General features: G+C 38.1%; 2 protein-coding genes across 3 annotated transcripts; one reads left to right on the top strand and one right to left on the bottom strand.

Moving 5' to 3' along the window:
• Nucleotides 1-9632: 9632 nt before the first annotated feature.
• Nucleotides 9633-15170, top strand: LOC120266629 (glutamate receptor 2.9-like). Of its 2 annotated transcripts, XM_039274273.1 has the most exons (7): nt 9633-9760; nt 11808-12008; nt 12377-12474; nt 12568-13614; nt 13692-14004; nt 14102-14505; nt 14615-15170. In XM_039274273.1, the coding sequence occupies exons 2-7, from the start codon at nt 11885-11887 to the stop codon at nt 15146-15148; spliced, it is 2520 nt and encodes an 839-aa protein (XP_039130207.1). In that variant the 5' UTR covers nt 9633-9760; nt 11808-11884; the 3' UTR covers nt 15149-15170. The 2 variants fall into 2 exon arrangements, with proteins under 2 accessions (XP_039130207.1, XP_039130206.1); XM_039274272.1 differs by having other exon boundaries at nt 12377-13614.
• A 137-nt stretch (nt 15171-15307) lies between these two features.
• On the bottom strand, nt 15308-23772 carry LOC120266630 (diacylglycerol kinase 3-like). Its single transcript, XM_039274274.1, has 12 exons — nt 23340-23772; nt 22534-22656; nt 21774-21911; nt 21613-21698; nt 21112-21199; nt 19548-19623; nt 19247-19329; nt 18380-18450; nt 17933-18010; nt 17714-17801; nt 16188-16304; nt 15308-15809 (listed from the first exon to the last, which is right to left on the bottom strand). The coding sequence occupies exons 1-12, from the start codon at nt 23679-23681 to the stop codon at nt 15651-15653; spliced, it is 1449 nt and encodes a 482-aa protein (XP_039130208.1). The 5' UTR covers nt 23682-23772; the 3' UTR covers nt 15308-15650.
• Nucleotides 23773-25942: the final 2170 nt, after the last annotated feature.

The following is a 25942-nucleotide window of genomic DNA, read 5'->3' as shown; positions in this document are numbered from 1 at the left end:
TCGTAATTTTCAAAACTTCCCAAAACCTCTCCTACTTTTACGCCCCGGACGATACTTAGTTGGTGTTTAACTTCCTTTACCCCCTACCGTTCACTTCAAATGGGTCCATGTTGCGAAATCCCATTTTTGGCCTTAGAAATGGTGGGAAAGAAAAGCTAAATCGAATCGTATTCGGCACTTTCGAGGAGATTTCTAGCAGTTTACGATAGGCAGTAGATAGAGTTACTACATCTTGTTATCCTATTCTCCTCATTTGAGTTATTCGACTTGATTCGCAGGTTTTGCATGTCTCGGTGAGAATCTCTTGATTCTTGTCAGTTTGACCATTCACGGAGAGTTTATGCGGCAACTCATTTTGTGGTAGTCTGGGTGAAGTTTATCATACCCCGAAATATACTCATCGGTTTCTCAACGAAAATGAAGTTGATTTCCATCGGATTGGTCAAGTCATTCGTACTTCAAATAGGTGTATTCGATTTTGTCGAGGCGAGGCATGACCGTTGTAGTCTCCGTTTGAAAAGCAGAGTTCATTTAGTTGTAAAGTTCTTCTCGTTTATTGTTATCTTTTGTATATTTTAAATAATGTTTAACTATTTGCTATTGTCAGGTTTAAATATATTACTAATATGTTTAATAATTATCACTATCAAGTTTAATACTTGTCATCTCAGGTTTAACATTATCTTTACATGTATAACTTTTCATATTAACGTTTAAATTCTCAAAGTCTCTGCGTAAAAAGCGGTGATCTTTTTCGTTTGATCTGATTGTTGGCCGGTGGCATGTGGCGGTGTGCAGGTTATGGTATCCGTGCGTAGAAATTAATGGCGGCGTTAATTCTTATGCGACGATAACAGCTTCCGAACACCGATTCGTTGTGTCGATCGATGTCGGTCAGCTGTCGCGTTTTAGACTACTCGGATATGAAGAGTCGACTGCTTGTGGACTTCCACACCATAAAATAACAGAAGAACCCTTCCGTGACGGACCCAGCTTCGTCGTCGTCCTCATGACGTCCTCCTCGCCATCTGTCATCTTCCCATGGACAGCCACTATCTGAAAGGATATGTTTCGTGAATCACCTTCCGCCTCTTGAATCGATGTGAGTAATCAGCAACAAGCTAAACGTATCTTTCACCCAAGCGAAATGCTTTCGCATACTATGCTGGCGATTAGACTCTCAGTGAGCCGATGACGCGCAAGCAATTGGCGAGCACCGAAACGCTGGAGGATGCACGGTGATTGGATGGCGAAGCGATGATAGCGAGCTTTGGGCTTGCGAATGAGTTTCTAAATGTGAGAGCGATTCGCGGAGAGTCTGAAGCAGGGTCCAGCGTCCCTTTTAAAGGCTGAGGTTGATATTTATCGCTTGAGACTTTTGTTGCTCTTAGTTTAAGAACATTACGTCGGGTGTGCAACTACCATGCGATTACGTGTCTAACTACCCGATGTCTTACGGCTTAGAATCCAGAGCCATTGACGCGTTGATTACAGTCCGTTTTCCTGAGATGTGTTTGTTTAACCTAATGTTGTATGCGTTGTCGCTTGAGGTTCGAAGTTGAGTGCGCATGTTATGCAGCTGCCGTGAGCATTGAACGTCTCGACACTTATTTCGTCATCGAGGTCGAGCTCGTGTAGTGTCCAAAGCGGTCACTTGTAAAATGTTGTAAAGTGTCCAAAGTCGCATAAATCTTGTAAATGTTTTGTAAATGTTTTATAAATATTTAAGCAAATATATTTTATTTGAATCATAACACAAAAATTAAGCGAGACCTAACAAAAACAATCTAGAAACAAAAAAGCGTCATTATAATACAAAAAAATTAAACAATAATCAATTTACTCTTTAAACAATGAATTGTTTAAGAAAATACGCAAAATCTTTAACGGTGACCCAAGGTACCCATCTTAACGATGTCGGTAAAGCATTCATTTAAACAATAACATATATTTTAACAATTAATACTATATTAAATGTTTCCGTATTACTCACATGATATAAACTTATTTAAACCGGTAACCATTATTTTAAACACTATATATCATTTTAAACATAAAAAACAGACATTTAGCAGATACTCATATCGGCGATGATATATACTTAATCGCTGACCATTATATTTCCCTTTTTTTGCCGTTGGGATGGAGGAAAAATACATAATCATCCCGCGTCTAGTCTAACCTACATGCACACTTTTACATGCGTCCTTCGTCGCGACGGTGACATTATATCTATCACGCACTGTTTGCTATCGGCTAGCTATTTGTTGTTTACATCTTCTTCTTCTTCTTCTTCTTCTTCTTGATCTTATTTGTTCTTCATTTCATTTGGTTTTATGCGATTTGGTTTTTGCCCGATATAGTATGGAGAGTTTTGTGGTATTCTTTCCAGATTGACGGGGAGGAAGAAGTGCTAGTGTTCGCGGCTCGGAGACTTCTTGGGAGTTGGTGTTTAGTGAGATATGTCGGCGATGGGGTCTCGAAGTTTCTCTTAGTCGAGTTAAGTTTCATCACACGAGATGGATATAAAAGCGGTTTTGCCCGATAAGCGATGTTGACTTCAGCGAGGATGTGTCCGCGTCACATCCGTCTTCGAATGTCTTGCGTAGTTGATCTTGTCGTCGAGAGCCGGAAAGATGTGCCATTCTTAGAATCCTAATGAAAGCAGTTTTTACTAGTTGTAAGTTCCTCTCTTTTATTTAATTGTTCCGGGTTATGCAGGGGTTCGTTGGTGTTTAAATATATACGTCATTTTGGTTAACATCTTGTACTAATCGTTTACGTTATTAGTTAGCTTTGCTTAAGTATTTAATTTAACGTTTAAAATATTGTCATTATCCTTAAACATTATATTCTCCGACAACATGATGATCTTTTTCATTTGGTGAGTGTTGGCGAGAATTCCCAAATTACTGAGTGCTCCAGATTCGTCCCATGGTGACCACGGCGGTGTGGCGATGTATTCCTTCCTCGTCGGATCATTACAGAAATCTTTATCGTTGGATATTGGACAATGTTTTGACGATTCGAACATTTCGGGGATGTGGAAAATCGTACGATCAGCAATTTTTGACCAGGTCATAGAAGAACAACACGTCAGTGTTGTGGAATCTTGTCGATGGTTATCGTTAGGCGCCATGCATCGAAAAGAGTATAACAAAAACTTTCGAATCAAGACAATCAACCCGTCACACACTTGCGGTGGTGGCGTAGGTTAGGCGTCGCGTCACGGCGTCCATGGAGTTAGCGCCTCGAGTGATTCGAGCTCGAGGGCGATCCCTTATGCAGATGCCATCGACATTTAGAAGAGGATATGTTCGGGGAACATGGTGTCCCACACTACCTACAAAGCGAGCTTGATTGGGGAAAAAGAAGCATGCGGATTGGTCCTCGATGGCGATGACATCTGACTCTGTTGTTGCTTTTGGTATGTGGATAAGGTGGGTGAGACAAATCCGGCGGCGTTGCGATCGTGGAAAAGGCGGTGATCGTTTTAGCGTGCGTTCTTTTTCGTTCGGTAGCGTGTTGTGGGATTCAAAGGGCTTCGCGAGGGCTACTCGATTTCTCGATGGTACAGCGCCTCCACGAAAATATGAGGTTTTACTCGGGTGCACGGGAGAATGGAAAGCAATGGTTTTCCACGTGCCGGTATGGTCGGCAGACCGTGCCAGTGGACTTGGTTCGTATCTAAGTTTAAAGCGATGCCTTGCTCGAGGATGGAGATTATCGTGAGATAATTACCTTCGTGTCGAAGGTCGGGCGCAGCCTTGTGGCGCCAGTGCGAGAGTCTTCCCATCGCCACATGCATCTTTAGTTTCTGACATTTGGAGGCCAATTTTATGAAAGCGATGTCGAGACTTGGGAAGTCGTTGAGGGAGGATGCTTTGGGGTCTATATGCTTCCGCGTTGCGTGGGCATCACATTGAATTTCGATGAATCTAGTGGACAGACTGAGCAGCATCACTCGAGCTCATCAGCTGGTTGATTAATAAATCGGATATGGCACATTGGTCGAGTGCTCTGACTGGTGATCGTTGGGTGAGATGTATTCAAGCGTCGGGAGTGGTGATGCTTGGATCAAGGCGCGTCATTTCTGGAAATTGTGACAAATGAGTGCCGACTCCGCTAAGGTCTGCGAATGTTGGTTTACACTTAACATTTAGTGTTACCCTTTAAACATTCTCAATTTTTGTTTAATTACATATCGACTTTAAATGTTAATCGCTTCACGTTTTAATTATTTACAATAATGTTGAAACATCACAATTATTTAACCATCATTTGTCTTTGTTTAACCTTATTTGCGAGGTTGAGTTGATGTGCATGTTATGTAAAGTGCGTGAGCAAGCGAGACAAATGGAGACCTACTTATGCCCGGACATACACATTTCGAAGGTAGAGATCGTGACTGAGGACGACCCGAAATCTTAGGTGTTGGTCTTTGTGTCGATGATGGTTACAGTGATCGACGATCTGACAACTGCGTGGTCGCCATCGGAACTTTAAGTTCATATCGAGAAGGTAGCAGGTTTATGGTATCCTTGCAAACAACGCACGACAACTAATCTTGACGGACACCAGCGTCATCGATTTATTGAGTGGGTGCTAGCGTCGGCAATTCTGTTGAGCGTCTGCAAAGCTATTTCCAGCATGCAAGCGATAGCGGGCCTTGGGGCGGAAAGTCGTGAGCTTCGTTGTGACACTGTGCCGAGAAGCGGCACACGGCCTGGGCGAAAAGAGGATCGAGTGGGGCCCGGCGTTTGATGTCCGCGAGTTACATTGCGGCACATTGCCGTGGATCGGAGTGCTGATAAAGCGATCTTCTCGATAAGCTATTGCTTGAGCTCGTAGTAAGCTCATAGGCGATGGCGGAAACATTATTGATGGGGAAACTTTCCATATTTAAACTCTTACTCTTTAACCGAATTGGATGTATTTAAGCGGGCATTGTTATTTTAAGCGGATCTGGCTGTAAGTTGAAATATTTCAATCGATGTTTAAAAGCGATATATAGTATATTTTAAGCAATGAAGTGAAATGTTTACAATTAGAGCGTCAAATTAAACAATGAAATGGCAGATGGAATTTAACACGCTTTCTACGATTCAAAACAAACAAAATTTACATTTACATATACAAGTCGTGATTCTTAGAAAACAAAAACAATGAATTGAATTTGTCGGGTTTACGCTCAAAAAAACAAAATTGATATTGAGATATACAGAGGACATGTTCTTCAAAAACAAAAATTTAACCCGCTTGTGACGACCCACTTTGTCAGCGGACCTATGTGCCTTCCCTCCTTAAGTATGCGGGTAACATACCTTGTCTCGAGGTAAGGAGCGCTGCATCTCTGAGTGGCGTAACTTCTAGCTTTAAGTGATTTACGATAAACCGCAGTAGCGTGGCAGCGCATCGGCGCTTCCTTGTTTTAGCGATGGGGTTTCCAAGTCGATGCTGACGGGTGCTTTGCTTATCGCCGAGGCCGCGAACTCCGTACTCGACCAGATTGTCGAATCAGATTCCACTGTCGAGAGATATGCAAGTCGAGATTAGAATACTCGATTAAATACCAAGCAGAGATATTAATGGGACATAATTAAAGAACTTACCATGTCAATGGCGTCCTTATCGTGCCGGGACGTGAAGAATAATGCATGTATTCTTGTTTATCATTGTCGGGGACGACGGCGTGGAAGTGGCCGTTCATGATTATCGGGAGGATGACAATTTTCGAACTTAAATGCGAGGTTGCTGAGCATCCCGACCATAGCTATAATTGTTTCGTGTCGTCAGATCCCTGCTTTGACATAAGCAGTATGAAAGCGGTCTACGGTGATGGAGGCGCGCTTCTTGTAAAGATATGGCTCTCTGCTCGACTTTTGTATTATGCATCTGAAAAGCGTCCATCACATCATCGATGACCGTCTCAACTCCCTCAGGCGTGTATATAATTTTAGTCGGCGTGTGGTGCTCCGCGTCGTTCCTCCAGCACGCGATCTTGAGGTTAAGCGATATGAGATATAATAAGACCATATTGTAAATATTTAAATGATATTATCGATTGTTACATGATATTATATATAATTAAGCGTTAAGCGAGACAAAGTAAATGATAACATAAAGGCGTTAAACACTATTAGAAAATCGATTTAAACACTATAACAAAACCTTTTGAAAACAATATCATAAAAACTTTTAAGCTTACCCGTCCATAGAGCGGTTGAGGAAGATCCTCATCGACTCCTGCTCATCGTATTTGATTCAAAGGCAGCGACAGAGCCAACCCATTTCTTCTTCTTGAATAAAAAGCTTTTCAGAGCAAATGCAGTCCCGTTTTGATTGGCCCCGATCATCGCTCTCGTTGCTCGGTCGGGGTCTTGACGATCATCTTCCTTCGATGCGGGGGCGATGGCGGCGGCATCAGCTGCGAACACGTCCCCACATGGTTGTTCTTGTTGTGGGATTGTGTACGGCTCGATGTGGGGACAGCGGCGGCGGCGATCAGCCATGAAGCACATCCTTACATGGTTCTTGTTGTGGTGGGATTGTGTCACGCTTGGATGCGATCTTGTCGACGCTTGCGCCCGCAGCGCACAGCAGATTCAGCGATCTTCTCAACTGTGGCCTTGACAACATCATCATTGGGAGACACCGCCAACTTGTTCTTGATCTTGAGGATTGTGTCCGTCTTTGATCTGCATCGATCTGCTGCCCGGTTCGCCACGGTCCGTCGATTCATCAAGAAGAGGTTAACGACCTTCTCCAACGGCGACAGCAGCCACATCATCTACAATGTCCTCCAGCGTCGTGGCCGTGTAATCAGCGGCGGCAGACTTCGATATCGACATCGGTAGCCGATGGTATTTGCTATTATTTCATCGTCGCCGTGCGGTGGAGACGAGAGCGATATTATTCTCCTCTTTTTATTAAAGTCTCTTCGAATGTGGCGCCTTGGAATGACGCTTCCGATGATGTCGTCGTCGTCAAAGTCCGAAAGCGCATCGTCCGGTGCTTCGATTCTTTGGAGGGATGGCCGACCCGATTTGTGAAACGTCCTTCGAGTGCCTGCAACCACAGTGACAATGCCGAAAGCTTCGATCGTCAATATCTGGCATACTGCGTAAGAGTTACTGGTGACATCTTACGCTAATGTCGCCGGTGGGACTGCCTGACGGTCGGAGGGGCTGCCATGGTCGAGAGGGCCCCGCCAGCAATCGGGGGCTCATCGTTGTCGTGGTAGGGGGTTGTTGTAATCTGCTAGGGGTAGGGGAGGGCTTCTTGATCGAGGAATCGTCGTGCGTGGTGGGAGTTTGGAAGTAGGAGAGCAGCGTCCAGTAGCACGATAGAGGCTACTCTCGTCCCGGCCTTGAGCGAGTGGTTCGAGCGATAGCATCCGTCAGGTCAGGTTGGCTAACAAATATTTCTTCTTGACGATTCCGGAACAGTTTCGGGAAACTATATATAAACGCAAACAATTTCAGTGAAATCATTCATTTTAAACTATAAAAACTATATTTAAACAGAGTGTTTATATATTTAAGCGTTATAGAATATAATTAAAGCGGAGAACAAAATATTTTAAACCAGATATGAATAACTGAGTTAAAGCGGTGAATACTAAAGTTAAGCAGGAAATAAAATGTTTAAACATTAAAGACTTATGTTAAACATTGTCCATGATTTATTACCTCTTTTTCCATCGACGATGACAAAATTTGGTTTCTACCGTCAGCTTGCTTCGTGTAAATACTTTCATCCGTATGACATCCTTGGGATCTTGCCGAAAGCGGACTTTTCTTCCCCATGTCCGGTCGACTTGTAAAACCCCAGGGCGTTAAACGCGCCAAAGCGACCCTTAATGTACCACTGTGTTGAGTGCTTCTCGCCATCATCTATCTTGCGCTCGAGCGTTTGCTTGTGGAATATCCTCCATAAGCCACTTGTGCGTCGCTCGCGCCATGCGTATCGCCCCTATGGGTCGGTAGATCATCGAGCATAATCAGCGATCGATTCGGAGCCGAGCGTAGCGTAGTTTGGGAAGAGGGGCTGTACCCATGAGGTACGCCATCGGAGTTTGACAAAAATTATCTTCTTCCCTCCGCCGAACAAGTTGCGCGAGTGCTCTTGATGGAGTCTCTGTCTCTCGTAGGGTTTTGATAGATACCTCCTTCGAGCCGCCGGGGTTTTTCTTCTTCGAAAGACGCTGCGTCGCCATCGCAATTGAGACCAAGACGAGGGCGCATCTTGAGGGTGCGAAACTCGTAGAGCTTTCCCGATCCCGAATTTATTGAGTGCGACCATCGTACTTCTGCAAAAGAGAATCAAGAAGGGCCCTCTCTTGGTGTATAGCTTCCCGACTCGGTGAGCCGCTAAGCGGTGTCCGAGTCGAGATAATCTCCCGATTAGTCGAGGGGTCGTAGTTATTTTTCAATTCGACTAAAAGTCTCCAGCTCTCGGGTGTCGAAATAGCATCGCCCGTTAACTAGGTTGACCGCCATAATCACTACACTGCGACAATAACAACACATTCACAAAAGTTTAAAGCGCCAAATTTAAGTTTTTAAAGCGGTAACTCTCGATTATTAAGCGGATATATCAAATGTTAAGCAGGAGACCCGACATTAAAAGCAGAGGCGAGAATACTTAAAGCAGAGACAACAAAAACTTAAGCGTAACGTCTCGTTTCTTAAGACGTCAACCTCATTTGTAAAAGCTGCAATCATGATCGAATGAAAAGTGAAATGTACATTATAAATATTACACAAATCATAACAATCGAAAAACTTTTTTCGATAGTAGTATATAGACGAAAATGCAAAACAAAAACAAAACCTAGCGAGAAATCTCCGTCGAGACTAACAAAACCCCAGCCGATAAATCCCCCTGCAGACTTCAATATCTTCCAACAAAAACATGAACACAAAACAAAACCGAAAAATCTTTCTTTATAACAGAACAGTTAACATAAAACCATACTCAATACCTTAGATTGCAAACTGATGAAATGCCAACTAGTTGCGTGGGGGACTTCTCCTTTGAGATACTGGAGTGGAAAGGAAAAAGTGCAGAAATACAGGAGGGCTTTCAGCAGTAGAGACAACTTTCGAGACGACTTTGGAAATGGAAGAGTCGAAGGCGAGTTGAGAAAAAAAGCAAGTAAAGCTGGCTCCGATAAATCTAGCTCTCGGGGTTCTCCTACGGAAAACCACCCCACTTCCTCTCAAATCGCCGAGATGGTGCAGTAGCGACTCACGTCTGAGGGCGTTTCGTCCATAAATTTTGAAACTCACTCCGTTCACATCTGTTACAGGGTTTGGGGGTTTGAAAAACATAGAGTTTAAAAAAATAGGGTTTTTAGGGATTGCAAAACTAACGGGGTGTTTTTGGCAATTTTACAAACTTAAAGGATTTTTTTGGCAATTTCCACATAAATAAATGTTATATTATTTAAAACATTATATGCAAACAAAAATTTTATATATATTCCAACCATCAAGATTCCTTCTTGTTTTGGCATAAATCAATGTGAATGAAAAAGTTTAATTTTTAGTACTTAATAATTAAACAGTTATTACAAAGCTGCCTCGGAAACAGGACTCTTAAATCCATCACAGTTACAGAGTTCCAGTCCCATTTCCACCATTTTCCTCCTTGTCTTTGAACCAAGGCCACCATGGAGGAGTTCCACAAGCTCATCCAGGCTCCAGCCATGGCCCATTTTTTCTTTGAGGGATTCCAAGCTTGGCATGACTTGCAGGTATGAGTTCTGTATGGCTGCCTGCATGGAATTTTTACATGCTATGATGATTTTTGTTTTCTATGTTAATTGCTGCTGTAAATCCATTTCAGAATATATTTTCATTCGGCATGAGACTTTGCATTTGTTCATTATGTATATTTATGAATATATAATTTTTTTTTTTCAGCTTGAGGTTTTGCTTATGTTCATGGGATCTAGGGTTGTTTTTCTATGCTTATTGGTGTATAGAACTTCATACTTTATAATAATTGTTTGGGTTTGGAGGTCTGATAAATTAAGTTCATCAATTCAATTTTAATAAGATAAGAAAAAAAAAAATGACAGATGTAATTTAGCTTCTAGTTAGCTACAATTTGAATTTTGACCAGTTTCAGATCTGAATTTTGACTGGGCAAATGATGAATCTCATTGCACCTATATTTGCATGCTGTTATGGTGTTTCTATGTATGAATCATAAAACTCAAAGAACAGCTTGAATAATTGAGAATTGAGATTCTACAATGTACCCCCAAACTGGTTTTTTGGGATGATAATTATAAGACATGTATCATTGCAGGCATTTTTAGTGATCATCTGTTACCATAACTAGTGTTTGGATTTTGGGAAAATTGATCCATGCTTCTCTACACATAAATGAGTCAACAAAATTCAATGTATATCTTTAGATTTGAGATTCTACATTATATTCTCGGATGATGATGTGTTCAAGATAAAATTATCACAGAGGCAATTAGATAGTGTTTGGATTGTTGAAAAATCGAGATGAAAAGTTAAGACTTAACTAAACTTAAGAAATTGATAATTTATATTTTATAATTTTTCTCAACTGCTTTTAGTTACGTTAGTATTGATTGTATTATGGACTCATCTTGTCGTCAATTAGATGTCTTGTGAGTGTAGTTTTGCCCTCAACTACCATGTGCTTTCACGCTCATTTGATAATTTAAATTGAAAATCATGTAAGTACATAACTAGAGCTAAATGAGGATAACTTATGGCATTTTAAGGCATTATATTTAGATATTTTTCCAAAATGAGAATGGCAGGATTGCCAAAGCAGTGATTACAAAATTGCTTCTACCTATCTTTCTTGATTAACGGTGTCTCCTTGTGGAACTTTATATTTTCTCTCTTTTAATATAAAGTGTTCATAATTGGTATAAAAGCAAAGTTGTGGGTTTTATTTTTTAATTTTTTAATTTTTTTTTATGGTCTTCTATCTTTTTCACTCTGTGGTCAGTCAACTGGTTATATTGTTGAAGAAGAAAATATTGAAGGAGTGGACCATGATCTCTGATCGAGATTTTGGTATGCACTTAGAGATTTAAATAATTTCTCATGGGTTGACCAGATACAATGGTGATGGTCTAATGTCATATTTTTGACCATGTGAACTTCACATCCAGTTTTTTAAACAAGTCTCAATGAGTTGTTATGAGCGAAGCTTCTTATGACAAACATGAGTCATCTGTGAACTATTAACTAGAACTTGTCATAGTTAATCTCATGCGTTGGTATATATTATAATCTGTCTTCATTTATACTTGAAGGCTTATTTCCAAAACAAGCCAATGCTGTCATATGTGATACTATATTTTTTCAGAATTTAAAAAAAAAAAAAATTATGTAGGACACCAACAACTGCATAATATATGCAAGTAAACTTGTTCCTGGATGATTTAAAGCCATGTGAGAGTACAATCAATGATATCAAGATGCTGAATAATAGTCAATGTCGTTACTTTCTTTGTATAAGATCCAGTTGTGAGAAATTGAGAATCCTCAAGGTACTAAACTTAAGCATCTTGCCTGGTTGAGGAGGTCAAAGTGAATTTTAAATGTTTGTGATTTGAGAAAGCAATTGGCCAACATGTTCTGCTTGAACATTCACAGTCAATATCTGACTTTTTCTTGTAAGTAATTGGAAATGAGAAGCTCTTGCATGTTACATGATGCTATAAGAGACCATTATGATTTTGATATTCACATCTGAGATGGAACGAATGCTTCAGTTCATTTTCTTCACTGTTCTGCCACTTGCAGTATTGCAATATGGCGAGGCAAGCACAACTCGGTTTCATGTTGGTGCTGTCCTTGACTCAGCAACCATTGTAGGGAAAATGGGACTGACCAGCATTTCAATGGCAATGGATGAATTCTATGCATTTCACTCGAACTACACCACCAGGCTGGTTCTCCATTTGAGAGATTCCAAGAATGATGTAGTGTTAGCTGCATCTGAAGGTAATCTTAAGTTGTTCATTAAGTGTTGTACTCGTAGAATAGTTTTCTGCAACTAAAATTACTGACCACCTACTTATTATAGTGGCAGGAATCCAGTGAACAAACATTTGATTACATTAATATGCCAACTAACTCTACCATTTTGTTGCTGCAATAACACATTCATAGATTTATCAAAGATTCGTCCACATCTGATAACTATTGTTTTGACTGTTTGAGGTTGATAATGAAACTGGTTAGAGTTATTGAAGAACAGTGTCTTTTCATCATTAAATCATTACATTTTACTTGCCTAAAACTCACTTAGCTAAAAAGAAAAAATGGTGAACTACGCTTGTAATGTCGCAATATTTGCCAAATTTACGCAGTTGTGGACCTCCTGCAAAATGAGCAAGTTCAAGTTATCATAGGGCCACAAAAATCTTCACAAGCCTTGTTCATCTCTGATCTTGGCAACAAAGCTCAGGTCCCCATAATTTCATTCTCAGCAACAAGCCCTGCATTATCTTTCTTCCGCACACCTTACTTTCTGAGAGCAACACTAAATGACTCTGCTCAGGTCAGTGCCATATCCTCCTTGACCAGATTTTTCAGTTGGAGGGAAGTTGTCCTTGTCTATGAAGATACAGCTTATGGGAGAGATCTTATACCTTATCTCGCTGATGCCTTAGAAGAAATTAACACCAAAATCCCCTACCGGAGTGTAATCACCTTATCAGCAACTGATGATCAGGTCAAAGAGGAGCTCTACAAACTGATGACCATGCAAACAAGGGTCTTCATTGTGCATATGTCAGGACCAATGGGTGCAAGGCTCTTTTCAATAGCAAAGGAATTAGGAATGATGAGTGAAGGCTATGCATGGATCATGACAGATGGGCTGACAAACATTGTGGATTCATTTGATTCTCTCGTTCTACACTCCATGCAAGGTGCTCTTGGTGTAAAGCCTTACGTCCCAAGCTCAAAGAAGCTCAGTGAGTTTAGTGTTCGATGGAAGAGAAGGTATATAAAAGAGTATCCAAATGGAGAGCCATTAGAGCCAAGTATCTTTGGGCTATGGGCATATGACACAGTGTGGGCACTAGCAATGGCAGTAGAGAAAGCAAATGGATCATGTAGAGTATTTAAAGTGATACAAGAGGAGAAGTTCAATGGAGTGAGTGGAGAATTTCATCTTGTTGATGGCGAGCTGAAGGTATCCACTCTACAAGTAGTGAACATAGTTGGAAGAGGAGGGAGGGGGATTGGCTTTTGGACACCAGAACATGGACTCAGAAATAGCTTGAGCTCCATTAATGGTGATTTGAGTCCTGTCATATGGCCTGGGGAGTCTACTAAAGTTCCAAAGGGTTGGGACATTCCAGTGAGTGGGAAGAAGTTGAGGATTGGTGTTCCGCTGAGAGATGGATTCTATGATTTTGTCAAGGTGGAGATAGACAATGTAACCAATGCTGTAACGGTCACCGGTTTCTGCATTGATGTATTTGAAGCTGTGGTGAAGAGGTTACCTTATGCCATATCTCATGAATACATTCCCTTTGTGGATGAACATGGACAATCTGCAGGAACATACAATGATCTTGTGTACCAAGTGTATCTTCAGGTGAGAGTTTCTCATTGTTTGGCTTCTTCTCAAAAGTCAAAACCATAAGTGGCTAACTGTTTTTTTTTTTTCAACAGAAATATGATGCTGCAGTTGGAGACATTACAATCAGAGCAAACAGATCTTTATACGTCGATTTCACTTTGCCTTACACTGAGTCTGGAGTAGCAATGCTTGTCCCAGTAAAAGAAAGCAATCACAGGAATGGATGGATCTTCTTGAAGCCATTGACTGTTGATTTGTGGTTGGGGACTATGGCTTTCTTTTTCTACACTGGATTTGTGATTTGGGCCATGGAACATAGGATCAACACTGAGTTCAGAGGGCCACCCTCTCAACAACTTGGCACCATGATCTACTTCTCCTTTTCGACTCTCGTCTTTGCTCATAGTTAAGTGAACATATATATAGTGATATTTATTCAATTAACCCATGCAGAAGCAGCAGGACTATTAGTATTTAATGTCTAATTGAACTTTGATTGCAGGGGAGAAGGTGGAGAACATCTTGTCTAAGCTAGTGCTAATCATATGGCTGTTTGTGGTGCTTATTCTAACATCAAGCTACACTGCAAGCCTGACATCCATTATAACCGTGCAACAACTTCAACCAAGTATAACTGACGTTCAAGAACTCCTAAAGAATGGAGACTATGTTGGATGCCACAATGTTTCCTTCATTGAAGACCTACTGAAACAGCTGCATTTTGATAAGTCTAAGATTAGAAGTGTTAGACCAGAGGATTATGTAGATGCACTCACTAAAGGAAGCCAAAATGGTGGAGTTTCTGCAATTATCCATGAAATCCCATACATCAAGCTTTTCCTTGCACAACATTGTAAGAAATTCACCATGGTCGGGCCAATCTACAAAACTGCAGGATTTGGCTTTGTGAGCTGCAATTCTCTTTCTCTGGGCTTCAGAAATAAAATAAATAAGTAAAAATAAAACAAAAACAAATATGCATGCCTATTGATTCTTCGGTTTCTCTGAATTGCAGGTATTTCCTAAAGGTTCTCCACTGGTCGATGATGTCTCAGAGGAGATACTGAACATAATTGAGGGAGATGAGATGGAAGAGATTGAAAGGAAGTGGTTTGGAGATCTGAAAGCTTGTTCAATCAATGCGAAGACAGTGAATTCGGCGAATCTCACATTCCAGAGTTTCTCTGGGTTGTTTATCATCACCGGAGCAGCTTCAACATGCGCCCTTTTGATATTCTTGGCCTTGTTCTTATCAAAAAACTGGAAGGAACTGAAGAACTTGGATTCTGATAAAACAGCTTGGCAAAGGCTAATGTCTTTGTGGGAATACTACAACAAGAAGGACCTCAACTCTCATTCTTCAAGGAGGAACAAGGTTAGTGTTAATGCAAATGATAGAAACTATGATAGTCATCAAGAATCTCCGGGAGTAGAAACTCAGACAGTTTCTGGTCATGGTGATGCCAAGACCAATGAACCAGAAGAGATCTCATGTTCAGAGTTAACTAGTCCAAATTCAGATGCTGTTTTGGCGGTGGTGCCTCAATAAGAATGTCATGCTTTATATTTTAGTCCTAGCATTATAGCTGTCAGATGCGTTATAGGTAAGATAAGAACCAAACTTATATATTAATGTCAAGATTTATTAATTCACTATTGATTAATAATAGTGATAATATCTGTATCTTATAGCACGGTAGAACCTATGGATTAAAATATCTACTCTCCAAAAAGCTCTAATAGTCAAAATGGTTTGCAGAGAAACACAAGAATACAGTAACATCTGCACCACAATTGCAACAAATTATACACAAACTCCAGGAATACCTGAGAAATAAGCTAATTGTTACTTTATAACACAACAAAATAAATAGGTCACACAAAGCACTGTACAAGAATTGAATGTCAATACTCTTGACATGCAATGAACCACAAGCCCAAACCAAATGCAAGCTATTTTCTTCACATCAAACACTGCACATGGTTGTTGAATTCTGCTCAATGAAAAGCTGTTGAAATTGGTAGAATAAATGCTGTTCAAATTAGGAAAATCAGTCCCGATTTATCATGAGGGACTGAGTTGGAACCCTCCTTATCTCTACATAGGTTGAGTACTCCTTGCTCATTGGCTGTTTCCAGGGTTCTCCATCCATTTGCATATAAGCTTTTTTCCAATCTCCTCCTCTAATTTCCAACTTGATGGCAGCTGCCTGAAATGTACCACCAAATGAAATTTGGTTCACTGAAATTTAAGTTAATATGTACAATGGAGATAATATCTCTGAATTTATCTCTGCTAAACCGTTTGTCACCAAAGTTACTGTAGACCACAAGCTGTTTTCTTTCTCTTGGTTGCAGTAATACCCTTTATTTCCAATAATCCAGATTTCAAACACAGACTACATGGTTTCAGACTGTTCGGTTCAAATTCCTTGTCTAATATAGGCAAAAGTGAATGGGGGTTAATGATTCAAAATATTGCTTTTTTTTTTCATCTTCTTTATAAACTTGGACATTCGTCAGCTTCAACAAAGTTACAAATAGAAAAATTAATGGAAATTCAAAGAATGTGCAGGATGAGGTGGTACCTGTGCAATATGCTTAGCAGTGATAAGGTCAACCATAACAAATGATGCATGCCATCCCTGCTTTAGACCAAAGATTTCCAGCAGACCATCATCTGCATGAGCCTCGACAAAGCCTCTCTAGAAAAATAAAAGTACAAATAATATGTTTAGCGCTAGTTGGAATTGGCTAAGCACTAAATAAATGAGGATGTTCATATAAAGAAATATTTTCCGTCATGAACTAATCAAAAGTGCAAATAAAAATGCAGGCAAGGCAAATAACAGCATCTCTTAATTTTCATGAGGTCTGGCTTAATATTTTAGCAGATTCATGTTTGGCACAAATAAGAATGAAAAAGGCAAAAAACAATAGTGCAACACAAAAATTTCTGATTAAAACCCCAGAAACAAATGCAGGAGGCTTTCTTCAATTATGATCCAGAAATCTCATCTTACTCAACAAACAGTTTCTTATAAGCATAGAATGAATTCTCAAGAGGATAGCATAAAATGCCAACCAGAGAAGATAATTAACTTTGTCTTACACCAACCTAACATATAAACTTTATCCTCATCAATAATCATAGAAAGTTGAAGTTTAGACTAGAATATATGAGTCATCCTATTGTTCTTACAAAAGTCAATCAGGAATGCCAACAAATTGAATTGCGGAATAAGAATGTGAAGGGGGAATGAGAAGAATGGAGTGTGAATGAGAATAGAGGAAAAGGGGAGGATAATATAAAGGTGTTTGGTTGGAGGAATGAGAGTTAGGAATAGAAAAAATATATGGGAGAGAAATATAGTATAATTACACCTATGCCCTTTTATATGATTAAGATGATATTTTACAAAATAATAGTTTATATTTAATAGTAAATAATTATTATAATTATCATTAAATATTTTTAATATATTTAACTATTTTAATTTATTGTTATTAAATATTTCATCTAATTAATATAATTTAAACTAATAAATAATTAGTATAATTTATTATTATTATTAAGTATTTATAATATATTTACTTTTTTATTTTAATTAATTAAAATGAAATATTGCAACTAATTAATATAACTTAACATGTTTGTTATATTAATTAATAAATAAATAACGTGTTTTTATTGTTATTTAATATTTTTAATGTTATTTATTTCTCTTAATTGTAATTAACTATTTCAACTAATTAATATAATTATTTATTTATTAATTAAATAATTAACTAATCTAATTTATTATTATAAAGAAAGGGTATGAAAGTCATTTCATCACTAAGGAGTCCAAATCCCCCCAATTATTGGAAATACCCCACATGCATGCATCTCATTCCCATGCCAACCCACTATTCACTCCTTTCCTTGTTGTCAAACATGGGTTTAAGCATCATGGTGCATGCTATTCCTACTCCCAAGGCATGAATCCATGAGCCAAACGTCCCCTCTAAGTGTAATGATGATAAAAACAGTATCATATGAACTTCAAGGGTGTCAAAACACACAGGGTATATCAGTGAGGTCTGATATCTCATGCACAGTAATGCTGCTAACCTTTTCTAAATACTCAGCCTTTGGATGACCCCAGGGATTTCTTCCACTTCCATAGTTGTGAAGATTTAAAGCAACTAATGACCGAACGCTGCAACAAAAACATATTATCAGCCTAAAAAAATGTGTGGATGAGTGTGCATGTGTGCATCTAGATGTCGCAAAATTACACATACTCCGGCATATCACCGCCCATTATTTAAAATGAGAAATAGAACTTACTCTGAAGGAACTGGAATTTGTTCCCAATTTGAGCAGTTGGCCCTTTTTATAGAAAGCTGCATAATGTTTTTGAGCCCCCTGAATATGAATGTATGAAAATGAGATTAAGCAATCATTAAAACCTATTTAAAGATAGCAGTAAGTATATATGAAAGAAAAGTAGATCAGGAAAGTTCAATGAGATACACCCGTCCCTTTATTAGGAAAACTTAACACCAGAAAATATCAACAGGTGCCAAATTAAATAGGAGATACCCCATTCAATACATAATGAAGAACTAGAGAAATTTCATCAGACTACGGGTCTTACATCTGGAAAGCAAGATTACTGGCCCTAACAAATAATAAAGTGGAACATGATACCATTTTAGATGCCTAGTAAATGTTTTGTCCTTTTTTTTTTTTACAAAAGCAAGTCCCTGATCTGTTTACAAAAATAAATCTCACCTTAAACCAGGGCCACCAATGCAAGGCGTACAGAACCATCCTTGTGTGCAAGTATATCCAGAGTAAATTAACTTGGATATGAGAAAAAAGAATTCATGAGCCCAAATTATTAAACAAAAGCAAACAAATTAAAATTTAGTCTAATAAATGAAATCAATAGAAGCCACCAATTATCCTGCCCAATAAAGTCATAAAATACTGTGCACAATTCTACATTAGTCATTCGACTTGAAAAAAAAAGCTACTGCCCACAGGAATGTGTGTTACAATTCTCTAAAAATTCTTTGAGGTTGAAGTCAAAGGAAAGTAAAAACAGTGGTAAGCTAAAAACCAAAGTAAATATGAGAAGTACGTCATATTTAGATATTCTGCCAAAGGCCTTCATTATACTCAAAAAGTTTCTCTGATCAACTGTGGACCATCATCCAGGTCCATGTTCCTCACCGATTCAAAATTCATTGTTTTTTCAGAATATAGAATATAAATTATTAGTGATTGATATTACACAGAAATAACAATAGGGGGATTCACTAGTATACCCTGCCAAACATACAGTTATACATATACTCCTACAAAATAAAAAAGAGCTAGTGTACCCTTGTAAAACCAAGATTCTTACAAGTTACCCCTACAGGGCATATGTCCATACATCAATAACTGATTTTTTTTCATATATCTCTCTGCATGAGTGCCTATCAAAATCTTGGTTTCAAAGGTGCACGTAATAGCACTTCCAATTTTGCAGGTGTCTATGCGTAATTATGAGGGCTTTATAGGTGTATATACGCAAAACCCAATAGTAGTATTAAATGAGATGCACAATCGCTAACCATTATGATTAAAATAAAAGACACATAATGATTGTACCTTGTTTGTAATTGGACCTTGGGCCAGGTAAGGTTTCTGATTTCGTAAATGGTGGAAGCCATAAGCAATTTGAGCATCCATTCCTGAGGCCCAATAATGTCTTATACACATTAATGGAAGTAAAAAAAATAAAATAAAAAAATAAAATAAAATAAAATAAAATTTACAATGCACTTCATTAACATTAACCTTGATTCATTTATAACATAACTAAAGAGATTAGGTTACTGATGACACAAATGCAGTAGTAACATTGGACAACATTATATGTACAATTCAGTCATAGAATTAGACAGCATACCTATACTGAAATAATTATAGAAGACTCCTCCAAAGCAAGAAAACTTTTCAAGAGTCTCATCTTCAATATCCAAATCCTACAGAAGTATTGGAGCCTTTCAAATATGTGATACCATATGAAAACTTTACTAACAAAAAAATTCTGTGAAACTTAATTGAATGCAAAATTTACAAACAAACAAAGATCATTGTCTACAGTTCACTTGGTTTACCTGAACAGGCTTGATAATTTACATGTCATGATATGTCACACCATTCAATCACAATATACCAAATACAGCTTTAAGCTTTTATGCTTCTTCGATTACATTAATCTAGCTAGCTCTGATTTTATTCAAAAGATATTGGTCAATATCTGATTTTGGTCCACCTCAAACCAAATCTAATGGAAGCAACCAACCATTGCTGCCCAAACAGCTAATTTGATGAAACTTCTAACCTGAGCAAATAGAATCTGACTGACCCTAACAATACTAATTACTTGTTAAAGCAACCTTAGTCATGTACTTATTTATCAATTATGTTAATTAAACATTAAGATTTGACAATTTCAGCCACATGCATCGACCACTCAACTGAAAATGCAGATTTTGTTGATACGATGGTGAAGGAGAGTTGCTCAAAATATTTCTCTTATAAGGAGTCTTGATTGGGACAAGAAGGCAATAGCATGGTTTGGTCATTGGTATCCTAGACTACAGTTTCGGAACCAAGATTCTAAGGTAAATGCAGGTTTTCATTGATTCTATGGAAAAGAAGAGATATTCGAAATATCAGAGCCTTGATTGAGACAATTAGGGAAGAGCATGGTTTGGTCATTGGTGTCCGGGACCACAGTTATACTACCAAGATTTGTAGGTAAATGCAGATTTTCACTGAATTGATCATAAAGGAGAGATATCCAAAATATCAGAGTCTTGACTGAGATGAGAAGGGACAAGAATGGTTTTATTATTAATATCCCGCACCACGGTTCTAGTGTCAACCATTGTAGGTAGAACCTGAGCTAAAAAAATTCCCACTCACTTGTCTTTGCGTTTTCAAAATTTAACAAGGGAGGGTGATGTGTAGGTGAACTAACTGCTGCACTGGTTCACTTTAAGTTGAGTTTGTAAACTATGATATCAACATATATTGGCAAATATTTCACAAATATCTAATTCTAGTTCTGTTAATATGAGTTGCTATCTAGAATTACGGTAAAAGAAATAAACAAATAAATAACTGTGTGTGTGCGCGTGCACGTGTGAGAGAGAGAGAGAGCGCTTGAGTACTAGATTACTTAAACAAATAATGCATGAAAACCAAAAAGCCTTTTCTTCATGGCACACTTATAGCATGGATTTCTCGTTCTTAGTATGTAATGTATAGTTGTGTAAAGGTGCTTACTCTTGAAGTAAAAATTATGCAGACAAATATTTTTAATTTGATTCTTTCCTGAACTGGTCATAAGAGCCTAAAAGAGATAATATTGCTCAAATTCAATGAAACAAGTAAATATGATGATTTACCAATTTTGGGACAAAAGCAGAAGCATGAGAAAAATAGTACATTCATAGTCAAACCTGACTGAAATCAGCCCCATCCAGATGCCTCAGTGAGTGAGGCAGTTCTACTTTTTCTTCTTTTGGCATGGAGACCACAATTTGCCAACTGCATGAGAATGACCATCAATTTACATGAGAAAAAAACAGTTAACATCATGAAGATAGTATGTACATTTGATTCTCTCATACTAACAGGTGAAAAAACTTTAATTCACAGATTTGGTAAATGATTTTCTTGAAAAGGTTTATTAGCCCGCAGAAGATATATATAGATATGGAGATAATGAAAATGACAACAAATACATGATTCACACAGTAATACATAACCAGAAATTAATACCAAAGCTTGTAAATAGGATTGAAGGATATTTCGATCTAAATGAAGATTTGAGAGTAAAGATTACCATCCAGAATATAAAATTGTTGGTAGAATTGTAGCAAAGACTGACAAACCACATCATAAATCCCCCTCACGCTCACAAAAATAAACCATAATATCTCAACGAGAAAAATTCTGACCTATCAAGACGGCAGATGGGACCGGTAGCAGCTCTAAGGAGAGACCGCTTCATTGCTGATCGCCACACAAAAGGAAACGAACCACCCTAGTGAAAGAGTTAAATATGTCAAAACATTGAACTATAGTGTAACATATACACACAAAAACACAAAAAACCTACCCAACCATAACTCCTGGAAAGATCATTGCCCGTTCCAAGTGGAATGATGCCAACTGGAGGAACTGGCTCTCTGTTCTGTGCAACAAGCTCTGCTAGACTTCCTAAAACCCACCCTACAGTACCATCACCTCCTGCAACCTATCAAACATAAACAAATTCAACAATATCATCATTTGTGTCCAAAACCTTGCAATAAAAAATTCATGAACAAAAATAAAATGAAGTGAAGAAGTTAGATCAACTTAAATTCACAATATTCAGTGTTTATGAAAACCAATTCAAAAAAATAAAATAAAATAAAGAATAATGACCAATCACCCATTATAACACAATGGGCACACACAAAGCACAAAAATTGAATACATATAAATACAGGACAATGCTTGGATTTTAAACTCATGTAAGTCAAAGTCATGTTAATTCTATGACTTCCCAATAGAAGCACAAATTTACGTAACAGATGGCCACCTGAAACCTACAAATCATGAATAAGGACACTAGTTGCACAAAGTATAAACTCAGTTTCAATGAATGACAAAAATTAAAACAACAACAAACAAATCATCAAACTCATGCCATCATACCATCACTCGACTTCGACTTCTGGCAAAATCACACATCAATCCATACAAAATTGCAATAATCCTATACCGAAAACTTAACAGATCATGCATGAGTCCACTTGTAAAATTAAGGTTCATTTTACATAAGCAACACATTTGACGCAAACAATTGACTGTTTATTGAATTAGCCACTTACCATGATCCTCAATTTTTGGCGTGTGATTTTGGCACAACTGTCACCACTTGCAGCCAACCTTTCTAAGCATGCTAGACTATACTGCACAAAATCTAAAGGCTTCACGCTTGAAAGATCAAAGACCTGCAGCAAGCACAATAAGTGTGGGAAAAATGTCAGCTAAGATCATATGGTGCATTATATAATGCAAGAAAAGCTATATCAAAGAATAATTTCTGAAATCAAGAATCACAAAGGCTAGTTTCCAAAACCATGGCATAGATTCATGTGGCATCTAATATAATCACTTCCAAGCAAATCAAGACATTTAAACTGAAGGCACAACAACGATCATCCGAATGCTCATCTGCACACTAGAGAGATCCCAAATTAACTGCTTTGGACCACCCTGGTTCTCCGCTTATAACCAGAAGATAATATATGGGCTTGTCCCCAAATGATGATGATGATGATGATGAGGATGCCTCCAAAGCTTAACGGGGATGTTATCACCACAAAACAATAATCAAACACATCCATATGAACACATCTAATAAACTTCAAGCATGCTTTTTTTTTTTAAACTCAAGGAAAAGACACTAGAAAACCATCTCACACGCCTTATTTTATCTCGATAAGATCCAAGACAGCAGGAAGTTCTCATGGTAACCCAAATCCAAAGAAATCACATCAATTTCCGAAACCAAATATCGCTCTAATTTTTTTTTATTTTTTCAAACACAGCCTTCAAGAACCCATCAACACAGGCCAATTTCAAGTTTCGACACATAGATTTCAAAAAAGGAAAAAGAAAAATGGTGTCTGACCTGCTCCTCGGACATGAGTTCCTGAAGTCGAACCTTAAGCTCCGGCCCATGCCGCCCGCCACTCCTTGAGTTCACAAACACCACCAAAGGCGCCTCCGGCGCCGCCACACCCTCTTCCTCTTCCTCCTTCAGCGCCTCCACCACAACAGGGTTCTTTTCACGCACGGCCTCCACCATCGCCAAGCGTAAGTATCTCGGTATGAGAATCCTTCGCCGAAGCTCCTCCTTGTCGATCTTCATCCCCGACAACCCACACCCCTTGAAAGAGTCCACCATCGACGACCTCGCAGCCACCATCCTCTTCTCCCCTCCGATCTCCGGCGAGCCCTCCACTACCGCCATCTCTCTCTCTCTCTCTCTCTTTGTACAACAAGAAGTCCAAAATGGCAGGGAATTTTTTGAACTGGTTCTCAGAAATCGGGATGATGTTTTCTTTTTTTTTTTAATTCCTTTTGATTTATTTAATATTTAATTTATTTTCTTCTTTTTTTTTATTCCTTTTGATTTATAATTTATTTAATATTTAATTTTTTTTCAAGAAAGGCATAACGTTGCCCGGGAATCGCACGTGATTTCTGAAACTAGTTTAATTTTCTGATTTTTTTTTTTAATTTTCTCATATTTATCTCGGAAAAGTTAAAAGAAAATGGAAAGCATGGTTTCTCGTTTCATTGCTCTTTGAAGGTAACTACCACAACTGTTGTCACTAATGGATAGAGAGGGTGGAGAAATGGGTTCGGGGTTAAGTTTATTTACAAGAATACCATCCACGTGTGAACATCTATATTGGTGGCGTCTAAATTCCGGTCATGTAATTGTGATGAACGTTTGAGAGAGAAGATATGTGGCTTTGAAATGTTTTATTATGGTTGGCATCTAGAAACCCACCCACCCACCATTACTTCAATTTTATTTTATTTTTTAAGTTTTTTTAATATTTACATGTGAATCTTTAGAATTATAAATATATCTTTGCAAATATGGTTAGTTTAGAGTTTTATTTATTTGTTACATATATAATGTATGTTTGTTTTATTTATGAAAAAAACCAATCATCATAAAAGATTATATACAACAATAAGATATATTTGGCGGAATTTAAATGCCCAAATAAGAAACCATGATTATAAGAATTATTGTTAATGATAGATTATATCAGAAAAAGGCTTTCTTATGCGTAAAATTGAAGACTTGGTTTACTAGAAATGAACTCATACAATACAACGAAAAGAATTTGCCACTTAAATTTATTATTACTTTTTTATATAATTAAGACTAATTTCATCTTAATTAAGGAGCTGGTTTGCCATTAATGTGATTTATGAACCTGTGGCCTTTAGTTGATGAGACCAGTCAGCCAAATAGAAGCAGGTTCCATTAATGACTTCTTCGGTTGCTTTGGGTCAGAGTTTCCATAAGTTGAACAATTGGCTTCCGTGGCTGCAGGTGAACATAAAAAAATAAATAAAATAAAATAAATAAATAAATAAATAATTGTAAGTCATAACTGTAGTACGTATTCCTCATTGTTTAACTGTCAAATATGAAGACAAGCACAAAAGAGTCAGAATATTACTTTTTGCTACTTAAAATATCATATTAATTCTTATATTAATTCTTATAAGAGTTCAAAAGGTCGAATCCCTTAAAAAAATGTTCTTATAAAAATAAATTAAACAGCATAATTAAAAATAATTTGATGTTGAAGCCCAAAAAGACTAGAGACTTAACATCCAACAAAGTAGAAACAGCAATTGTGAAACAAGTGGCGGTGGAGAATGATCCAACGCTTAAAGAACAAACAAATTGAAGTGATTCTTGATTACCAAATAAAGACTAACGCTTTTGATAATGGCTATCCTCATCAAGCACCAGGGACAATAAGTGCACATCACAATTATGTGATTCAGACCTCAAATAATACAGTTCAATTTACAACATGTTTGAGGGTGTGACCCAAGACTGAGAAAGTACACATTTTACTGATTCTACCAACCTGAAGTCCAGTAATTACCTTTTCTAGTTTTTACCCATCATTAATAATTGGCAAACCATAAAATAAGATTAGACCCAGAAAATGAATTACAACATAATTAGAACTTTAAAGCGGGCGAGAAAAACAGAGGATAAACATATGCTGAGACATGGAAGGAGGAGGTGATACCAGAAGATATCAGGTAATTTTCAAGGATGGTCAAGCATCACAATCATGCAAAATTGTCAAATTTTACTCAAGAAATGTAATATTTTCGGACCAGCAATCAAATCAGGTTATAATTCTGACAATCAATTGAGAAGGCAAACACCCAACCAGAAACCGATTGAAAATTTATGTGCCAGATCAATGCTGACAACAAAAGCAGCTGAGAAATTCATTATCCATACCTTCCGCAAACAGGGGTCCAGGCTGCTGGATGTCAGTCCACATGCAGCCGGCTGTGCAAATTCATCCCGGCAAGATAATTATAAGACACTTGTTCAGAATCTCCGGATCTGTCACATGACGCTGCCCGTCATGACATGTTTCATGATTCTGCAGAGCTATTTTCATTTATATATCTACACATGGCAATAGCAGCAATAACAAATGCATTTTTAAAAAA

Source organism: Dioscorea cayenensis, chromosome 8 (assembly GCF_009730915.1).
Source record: "Dioscorea cayenensis subsp. rotundata cultivar TDr96_F1 chromosome 8, TDr96_F1_v2_PseudoChromosome.rev07_lg8_w22 25.fasta, whole genome shotgun sequence".
Lineage (NCBI taxonomy): Eukaryota > Viridiplantae > Streptophyta > Magnoliopsida > Dioscoreales > Dioscoreaceae > Dioscorea > Dioscorea cayenensis.
This window is presented reverse-complemented; position numbering and strand designations above follow the sequence as displayed.

Coding starts and splice junctions, on each gene's coding strand:
- LOC120266629 (XM_039274272.1), top strand. CDS start 11,885: ATGGGACTGACCAGCATTTCAATGGCAATGGATGAATTCTATGCATTT. Junction 13,615..13,691: donor TGTACCAAGTGTATCTTCAG/GTGAGAGTTTCT, acceptor TTTTTTCAACAG/AAATATGATGCTGCAGTTGG. Junction 14,005..14,101: donor GACTCTCGTCTTTGCTCATA/GTTAAGTGAACA, acceptor CTTTGATTGCAG/GGGAGAAGGTGGAGAACATC.
- LOC120266630 (XM_039274274.1), bottom strand. CDS start 23,681: ATGGCGGTAGTGGAGGGCTCGCCGGAGATCGGAGGGGAGAAGAGGATG. Junction 19,624..21,111: donor ATGGGGCTGATTTCAGTCAG/GTTTGACTATGA, acceptor ATACTTCTGTAG/GATTTGGATATTGAAGATGA. Junction 18,011..18,379: donor ATTGGTGGCCCTGGTTTAAG/GTGAGATTTATT, acceptor ATTCATATTCAG/GGGGCTCAAAAACATTATGC.